Source organism: Labrus bergylta, chromosome 3 (genome assembly GCF_963930695.1).
Source record: "Labrus bergylta chromosome 3, fLabBer1.1, whole genome shotgun sequence".
NCBI classification, from domain to species: domain Eukaryota; kingdom Metazoa; phylum Chordata; class Actinopteri; order Labriformes; family Labridae; genus Labrus; species Labrus bergylta.
The window spans coordinates 6,954,808-6,964,409 of record NC_089197.1 but is presented as its reverse complement, the minus strand read 5'-3'; the positions used below and the strand labels follow the sequence as shown (position 1 = coordinate 6,964,409).

At 44.7% G+C, this 9,602-nt stretch overlaps 1 protein-coding gene across 1 annotated transcript in view; it reads left to right on the top strand.

The window, feature by feature from the left end:
* shank2b (SH3 and multiple ankyrin repeat domains 2b) overlaps positions 1–9,602 on the top strand; it is a 208,477-nt gene that overhangs the window by 39,888 nt on the left and 158,987 nt on the right. The window contains exon 2 of the mRNA XM_065952563.1: positions 9,004–9,231. Within this exon, the coding sequence (XP_065808635.1) occupies positions 9,004–9,231 (228 nt within the window). The remainder of the gene's footprint in view (positions 1–9,003; positions 9,232–9,602) is intronic.

Genomic DNA, 9,602 nt, shown 5'->3' with positions numbered 1-9,602 from the left:
TATAAATACACACACACACACACATATAAACACACTTACACACAGACACACACACAAAGTACATCAATCAAACTCACACAGCTTCACACTCCGTCGTCTCGCTGACACAGACGACGTCGAGCATCACACACATTTTCTCGTGAATGAACAAACCCGCCGCTCGTCTGTCATCTTCTGATTGACCTTTACAGACGGCGAACCCACAGACGGCTTCTGCCCACTCGTTTCTAACGCAGGGAATCTCTGAACTCGTAATCAGAGTGGAAATGAAAGCAGTGATGCACAGAAATCCTCTTCTTCTTCTACACAAGAAATATAAACGACATTCAACCGAACACATCATCTTCATCTTTGTCACGTTCTTTGGATCGATGGATGCAACCTTGGAAATGAACTCTGCGCACGCCGCGGTCCGTCAGCGCTGTGGTGTCTTCCTGGACAGTAAATTGAACTGGAAAAAGAATACTGAGAATACTGATGCTGTTTTCAAGAAGGCACAGTCAGGACTTTTCTTCTTAAGGATGCTGAGATCCTTTGAAATTAGCAAGACTCTTCTTTATGTCTTTTATCCAGGAATCTTGGCTAGTGTCCTCTTTTATGCTGTGCTGTGTTGGGGTGGCAGCATCTGTGTGGATGATAAAAACAGGATCAATAAGCTCATTAAAAAAGCTGGCTCTGTGATTGGCATTAGCCCAGACTCACTTGAGATCATTGTTGATAAGGGAATGACGACCAAACTTAAAACTGTTTTGATCTTTGAAGGCAATCCTTTACACGGTGTTTTTAACGCCGAAGCTCCTTCAGTGAGCGACTACTGATGTTCCACTGAACGGCTCAGGAGGTCCTTTGTTCCTGCAGCAGTCCGGTATTTTAATTAACATTTTTAGTTGTGTTTCTGACTCATGGCTGTACATGATTATTGAAATGGTTTCAGTGGTGTTTGTTATTTATCTACTTGTTGTGTACTGTGATGTACTGTCAATATTGTTTGTTGTGTGTATGAACTGACCTGGTGACAAATGAGTTTCCCCGCTGGGGATCAATAAAGTTTTCTAATCTAATCTAATCTTGCAGTTCTCGTGTGATCTTGTAGTTCTCATGTGATCTTGTAGTTCTCCCATGATCTTCTCCTGTGATCTTGTAGTTCTCCTGTGATCTTGTAGTTCTCCTGTGATCCTGTAGTTCTCGTGATCTTGTAGTTCTCCCTTGATCTCGTAGTTCTCCTGTGATCTTGTAGTTCTCCTGTGATCTTGTAGTTCTCCCTTGATCTTGTAGTTCTCCTGTGATCTTGTAGTTCTCCTGTGATCTTGTAGTTCTCCCTTGATCTTGTAGTTCTCCTGTGATCTTGTAGTTCTCCCTTGATCTTGTAGTTCTCCTGTGATCTTGTAGTTCTCCTGTGATCTTGTAGTTCTCCCTTGATCTCGTAGTTCTCCTGTGACCTTGTAGTTCTCTTGTGATCGTGTAGTTCTCCTGTGACCTTGTAGTTCTCTTGTGATCGTGTAGTTCTCCTGTGATCTTGTAGTTCTCCCTTGATCTTGTAGTTCTCCTGTGATCGTGTAGTTCTCCTGTGATCTTGTAGTTCTCCCTTGATCTCGTAGTTCTCCTGTGATCTTGTAGTTCTCATGTGATCTTGTAGTTCTCCCATGATCTTCTCCTGTGATCTCGTAGTTCTCCTGTGATCTTGTAGTTCTCCTGTGATCTTGTAGTTCTCCTGTGATCTTGTAGTTCTCATGTGATCTTGTAGTTCTCATGTGATCTTGTAGTTCTCCTGTGATCTTGTAGTTCTCCTCTGTCCTTGAAAACATCCAGAATAGGTGATTTAAAGTCCCGCCTCTGATTTTGATTTTGGGATGGCATCTGGGGTGGCCAATCAGCATTCAAAGGACACGCCCCTGAACATACCCTTCAGTTTGTTTCTGTCAAAGACATTTATACCAGAGAAAGTCTGACTTTTCTCTCCCTCTTCTTCCTGCTCTGTCCTTGCAAACACACACACACACACACACACACACACACACACACACACACACACACACACACTTTCACATCTCATGCAAATTAAAGAAAATTATCGTGTTCCAAAGTGAACTCTGCACACTCTCGTAGGTACCTAAAGACTTTGAAAGAAACTCTCCAAGAAAGTCTTTTCATCTTTACACCGCTGAATGAGACGGGGGGCTGATGTGAAGAAAAGTCAATCCAGGGACGACGAAAATCAGCGCTGTTACAGTGGACACTGCTCTGTGTGTGTGTGTGTGTGTGTGTTAAAGTAGAGGTGATAAAAGCCAACAAAAGAACCAGTCACATACTCCTTCTCCTCCTCTCTGCGTCTCTCTCACACACACACACACACACACACACACACACTCTCTCACTCGTTCACACGTTTACTCGTAAAAAGCAGCAGCCCGCAGAAAGTGTCGGCACTCCGAGCCAGCGCGATCCTTTCAGCTGGGAGAAGCTCTTTTGATTTTAAGGTGTCTTCCTTTAGAAAGCTTGCAGATGCCACCGCGTCGTGTTCCTGAATGAGGTTAATGAGGACGATGTGTGGAAGATGGTGGAATGGTGCAATCTGCTGAAAACTGTCCGTCAGTCTGCAGCGTGAATGTCATCAGACCCCTCAAAGTCAGCCTGAGCGGTGAGGTTGCATCAGACATGACATGTGCCTGAAAGTCTTAATGGTGACATCTTTTCCTTCCATGCCTGAAAGAGAGGTGAAAGATTTAAAGAGGACATATTATCCCCCCTTCTCCACCTTCTCAAACAGTCCCCTGTGGTCTAAATGAAACATCTGTGCTGTGCTTTGGTCCAAATATAACATGAATCAAGCAGCAGAGGAGGTTTGTGACCCTGTATAAACCAGCTCTCTCAGAACGCTCCGTTTTGGTGTGTGTGTCTCTTTAAATGCAATGACCCCCCCCCCCCCCCCCCCCTTGAGTTTTCCCCGTAGACATTACTCCTCTGTAGCGAGAATAAAAATGGCAGACCTGTGCAAAAGTTTTGCTCTAGGCTGGGGGTGGAGTCCATGGGTGGAGATACCAGGGGAGAGGAGGGGATTTATTTTTTTTACTAGAATCCCACTGTGACATCACATTTGAAACGAAGCATTTTTCTCTGTGTTGTAAGACTTATGCAGACCACAAACAAAGGACTGGATGGGTTTATGTCACATTTTGTGGGTCTGTAGACTCTCAGGTTACCCAAATATATGTTCAAAAACACTGAAGAAGACAAAGTCTCACTGACAAGTCCAGATGAAACCAGGCTGCATTTAGACATATTCATGGGCGATCTACAGTGACTTTTAATAAGAGTGAGAGAGAGAGCGACGCACTGCTCTGTCTGTGTCTGAGCCGGTCTTTAATCAAATAGTTAAAATGCAAACACTGAAATACTAAATGATCACCATTAACGCCTTGTGCAGTCACATCTCCTCAGGCGTGTCTGTGTGGTGATGTCATCTGAAATGAATTGGCCGTGAATCTATTAGCATGCTAATCAGCTGATAATCATCGCTGTGTGTAACGAGCAGGATTCATTTGAGTTTGTGATCGTCTTCTTCAGCCTCCGGTGAGACGCGGGATTAGGATTCATGCTGCAGACGGAGCAGAGAAAGTTTCAGCGTGAGCGAGAGAGGACCGTGTCTCATTAACATGTTTCCTCCGACAATCTCACCGCAGCGCTGATAATCACAGCCTGTTTATCAGAGTGTGTGTGTGTGTGTGTGTGTGTGTGTGTGTGTGTGTGTGTGTAATTAATTATTGTGGTGTTGTAGTGTGTGGGTTTTTTTAAGGGTGACAGTAAAATTAATTTGTTCCTGTTTCGACTACAAAAACAACTCAAGAAACATTTATATTTTCTTGAAAGGAACAATGTGTGACTTTTTGCTCCAGTAGATGGCGCCCTCGAGCTCCAGCATGAAACCAAAACAAACTGCTGTTTGGCCACACCTCCTCCATACTGAAGCCTCCGCTCTCCTCCAGAGACACACCTCCAACCCGTCTCCACTCGAGTTCACACGAAGGAGTTATCAATTAGAACGCACCGTAATTAAGCACTTAGCTGCAAGTGGCAGAAAAAACTGTCCTTGGTTCGAGCTTCACCTGTGTCCTGCATTGTTGTGTTAGCATGCTAATGTTAGCGCTCTTTAGTTAGCTACATAAATTGACACAGATTGAGCGTGATCTAAAAACTCTTACTAACATCCAAATAATCAGTGAGTATGTTCTTCTTCTTCTCTCTAGTCCTTAACTAAAAAAAGCTTTTGAACACAAAGGGAGGAGCCGGCCGTCCCGTCCATGTAAACACGACTCTGCAAGGAACTGACACTCACTCCTCTCACTCAACAGAGCTCATCAGCTTGTTTTACAAAGTGGAGATACAGGTGCATTATTAATATCCACATCATGAGTGAAATGTTGACCTTTTACCTTTGTCAACACCGGAGAAAAACTTTATTCAGCTCACTGCGAGCCGTTTATCGACGAGCCTCTGAGTGTTGAGATTTGAGTCAACAGCTCGTCAAAACTAAGCACCACACTTCAGTTTGTCCACCTTCAAAATAAAAGCACCACACTTCAGTTTTTCCACCTCCAAACCCCTCTGTGAGGTGGTGGTGGGGTTGAGCGAGGGTGCAGAACTTGTGCAGGTCAGAGCTGGCGATGAAGGAGAGAGGATGGAGAGACTGGAGATCTTGGCGCTTTCTATAGAGTGCTAATTTAAAGGAGGTGTCGTCAGGTGTGAAATCAGTGCAGCTCGAGTTGACTGCCTGAACGAGCTCGCAGGTGACGCCTCATTTGTGTGTTTTAAAAACTAAAAATAATATGCTATATCTTTTAGCACACACCTGTCACATAATCCACCGTAGTACTGACGGAGGGGTTTTTAATTGGCCACATGCTGATTCAAGAGGGAAGGAGAACATAGAGAAATTACAGAAGGAAGTCCTCCAACGTGAGAAAAACCTGCATAAAAGCGCCAATAAAACCAGAAGTGATGTGAAAACAATGTCATGAGGAAACAGATCAGTGAATCCGAGGAAAAGAACATCTCTCCGTCTCCCTGAGAGCTGATGGAAATGGAGACCTTTACCTCTTGTTATCAGAAACATGTTCCTCAGCCATGCCCAGGTGTGTGTGTCGATGTCCTGACACAATGACAGACACCACCGCTGATTGACAAGAACACGGGGGGGGGGGGGGGATGCTGCACACACACCTGGAACATTTCAAAACCGCCCTGCAGCTGGAAAATGCCTCACCTGCTCGCTGATGGATTTTCTGAGTCTTAAAGCTTCTTCTTTATCAAACCGAACACTTTGGAGTTATTTTCCTGAAAAGTGAAGAATGTTACAGCTCTCCTCGTTTATTTCTGAAGATATTAGAGGATCGTGTCGATTGTGATGCAGCCAGTCCGTCAGAAATACCAGTTTATCCAAACAATGGAGCCAGCTGTGAAACCAGGCTTTGTTGACTGAAAGGTGTTGACCAGTCACAACAAGAGAAGAAGCCTCCTTTTTTTCTTAATGTCCAACTAAAGGAGACTCAAGGGGTGACCCAAAATCCATCCATCCATCCATTTTCTTCAACGTATCCGAGGTCGGGTCGAGTAAGTCAGCAGTCTCCTTAGCAAGGTTTTCCAGCTCCTCCTGGGGGATTCTGAGGCGATCCAAGGCCAGACGGGATATATAATCCCTCCAGCGAACTCTGGGTCTACTCCCAGCTGGATGTGTGCAGAAAACCACCAAAGGGAGGCGTCCAGGAAGCATTGAATCAGATGCCAGAACCACCCTGCCCAGACACCGGATCTGACCCTCTACTAAGGATTTAATTGTCCTGGGAACACATTGGGATCTCACAGGAGGAGCTGTGAAATGTTACTTTGAAACGGACGCCTTCTCAATCTCATTGAGCCTTTTGCCATTGTGACCTGACGCTGACTAAGCAGAAGAGGAAAAATGATGAGCCATTGTACAGTGGCTGACGATGGACAAACATGTTGCACTATGCATCTCTTTGCACAGGCACAAATCTGCTTGTAGAGTCATAAACCGAGGAGAGAGTGTGGGGAGGGACATGCGGGGAAAAAGCCACAGGTTGGATTTGAACCCAGGGTGTCCACTCGGAGGACGCCTTTGTACATGGATTGCACGCACTAACCACTCGGCTTCTGGCGCCCCCTATATAGTGTTATTTAATTTTACAATGTTTTATGTCAGGGTTGCTGCATTTGATAAAGATAGCATCACAGCAGGCTAAAATATGAATACCTGCAGGTCAAAGGGTTAAACCACCTTGCTACTCATGATTTCTGTCAATCATTCAAGCATCTAGTTTCTTTAATACCAATGATGTTTGAGTCAGCACAAAGTGAAGAATAAAGAAAAAGTCCAGAAAATGTCTGAGTGTTTTGAGTTTATTCACTCCAGTCTATGTGAGCAGGCGGTCTCTGCACTCAGAACCACTGACTCACCTCAGAGAACCCAAATCCCTGAGTGATGTCATCGACACTCTGCAGGAAGTGATGCTGTACACACACACACACACACACACACACACAGTTTTTCACTCTCCTCTAAATGAAATCAGAACAGAATCTCCTTTCTCCTGATAGGATTTAATTTGATTACCATCAGTCTATCTCTTAGCAAACATGATAAAGAATGTTGTTTTTGTTGGTACGCCGGTAAATAAAAAGTCTAAATATACCGACACAGTGAAGAAGAGTCCTGTCAGCACATTGAAAGCTCTTTGTTGTTCTTGTTGGAGTTTGAAACAAGTGAAGTACATCTGTCTCCAGAGGCGCGTTAGATTTTGTAGAAGCAGCAAAAACAGTAACAGCTCACAATATGTAACTCTGACACCTAGTGTTGAAAATGGGTACTGCAGTCCAAATTCAAAACATTGCTGTCTCCCCCCCCTCCTCTCTAGAGTCGATGCTCATGCAGGTTAACCATGTGGTGGACACTGAAGCTTCAGTGTTTATCCAGCTCTGCATCGGTCTGTAAACCTTTCTGTGTTCTAACCTCTCTCCATTTTTCAAAAGCATCTCCAATATTGATCCTAGTTTGAGGACGTTTCTGCTCGTGGAGCTTATTAGAAACATGCAGAGGCTTTTTAGGTCGGGTACAATCACTTCTATCTGAACCACTTCTCTTGTCCGCTTCCATCGCTGCAACACCTGTTGACCTGATAACTGCTCTTATATCTGGCAAACCGAGGGGCGTCCAAAACGGCTGTGTGGGTGGGAGAGCACTGATTACTCAGATATGATCATCTTCAATGTCTTTTTATGGTTTTCCTCGTTAAGTTGGGATAAAAGTGAGCCAGATGATGTGACCCATGTTGGAAAAAATGTAGATTTCCCAATGTGTATCATCTCATCCGGATCAAACCTTTTGAAATAGCATCCCTGGATATCCAAAAGGGATGTTTTATAGAGTAAACTTCAGCGTCCTTCAGCCTCCTGGGAGTCGTAGTGTCCTTCAGTTTTGCACAAAGCTGTGTTGTAACTGTGTTATTAAATATAAAAGGGCGAGCTGATACAGATGCTCTTATTTACTGATGATACAATCAGAAGAATCTCAGGTTCATCCATGATGTGCAGCAGCTGAGACCTCTTCTCACAAGACGTAAAAAAAAACCGAGTTGAATGCAGAACTTAAAACATTTCCAACTTGGGCGCAGCGCTTGGTGACGTCACCTCGGCACGTTCATTAGGAGGGAAGATCAGATCACAACAAACTGTGTGCCACTTTCCTGAACTCTGGTTTACAGACCTACCAGGACATCAGAGAGAGAGCTCTAGTTCGTAAAGATATGTCCGACAGTTTGTGCACACCAGGTGTGTTTCAAACAGCAGCAGAAATGTGTGGCATGAAGCAGCCGTTTTAGCGCTGCAGCTCCTGGTCGAGAATAAACTCTCCCACATCCTGACCTGCCCTCAGGATTTCATGAACACACACCCTCTTCTTCTTCTGTTCTTCTTGTCTCCTCTTCAGCAGAAGAAAGATTTGAGCGTTCTACTTAATAGTGGAACGCAATGTGCGCCACACATCTCATCTCTTCAGAACTTTCACTCTTCAAACGCCTTGTTTGTTGGTGAAGTTGTTCCAGAAAACCCTTCCCAGCTTCTCCAGTTTTTTATTTTTATTTTTGGGCTTTTTGTTCCTTTAATGGAGAGATAGGATAGTGGACAGAGTCTGAAATCAGGGGGAGAGAGAGTGGAGAATGACTGTAGGAATGTAGGAAAGGAGCCACAGGCCAGACTCGAATCCGGGCCGCCCGCTCGGAGGACTACAGCCGCCATACATTGGACGCGCGCACTAACCACTGCGCCACCAGCGCCCCTTCTCCAGTTTTTCTGACGTAACCATGACCGCACCGTGCACTTTTGAAACAAGTCACATGGTGGAGGTCAAATGACTTTTAGCCGTCTTTAAGCTCAAACATCTGCAGGCATGCAAAATGAATGTGTGTAAATTAATTAAGTCAATTGTGGGAGCTAAATAAATGCTCTCTAATAAGGAAACCCTGCAGGTTTTAGATCAGAGTAATGAGATGTTCAGGTTATTTTAAATGTCTTAATTCTAGCGTGAACACGAGACGTGACCGATGAGGTGTTCCGTCTTTAATTTGCTGATCCATTCATCATGTTGACGCTTCAGTTTAATGGAGTGCAGTCCCAGCAGAGGGGACGGGGTCTTCGGTCGTACCGTAGGAATGCAGGTGCAGTTTTCACACTTTTATTCCACATCCAGTTGGACTCTTAATGAAGCTGAATCTGTTCTAAGACGTGCAGTCACTTGAGGTCCTCGGGGTGTTTTCCTGAAACGAGCTGCTGCACAGGATGTATGTGGACACACTAATGAACTAACGTTAGCATCTTAGGGGGCTTTTTAAAGAGACAAAGTGTCTAAAAGGAGCAGAGGGGATTCTTATAGTATACTCTTTCTAATAAACACTTTGCTTGTCTGACCCTTCGTCCCTCTTTCTCCGTTCCCAGCTGAATCCGTCGGGCCTGCTGAGTATGCCCCGGAGCCCCACCTCCAGTGAGGATGAGATGGCCCAGAGCTTTTCCGACTACTCCGACGACTGTGCGTCCGACAGCTCTCGCGAAGAGACCATTTACGAGACGATAAAGGCCACGGCCGAGCCCTCGCAGAGCCGCATGGACGACATTCACATAAACTCGCAGGTCGTCCGCGTCCTCATCCCCGACCTGCAGCAGACGGTAAGTACCAGAGAGGGCGGAGGGGGGCACATGTGTGGGAATGTAAATGAAATATGAAAGAGATTGGCTGTTCATCGACTCACAAATGGATTGTTTACCTCTTGAGAAGAAATCATAGTGGTTTGATTTGAAAGCCAGTAAGGGGAAAGGCTCAAACAGTATGAACCAATATGAACTTTTTCACAAATATGTCCAAATAAATTTAAGAAGGTAAATTTGACAAAATGTGCTGCAAAATGTTCAGACAAATGCATTAAAACACAGGAAGCTAATGTAAAAGATCAACACTGCAAACCTAATCATCACAACGTAAGTGCTCCAGGCCTGTAGGGGTCGCTAATTGGTGCCTTTTATTTTGCAGAAGGAGAGAG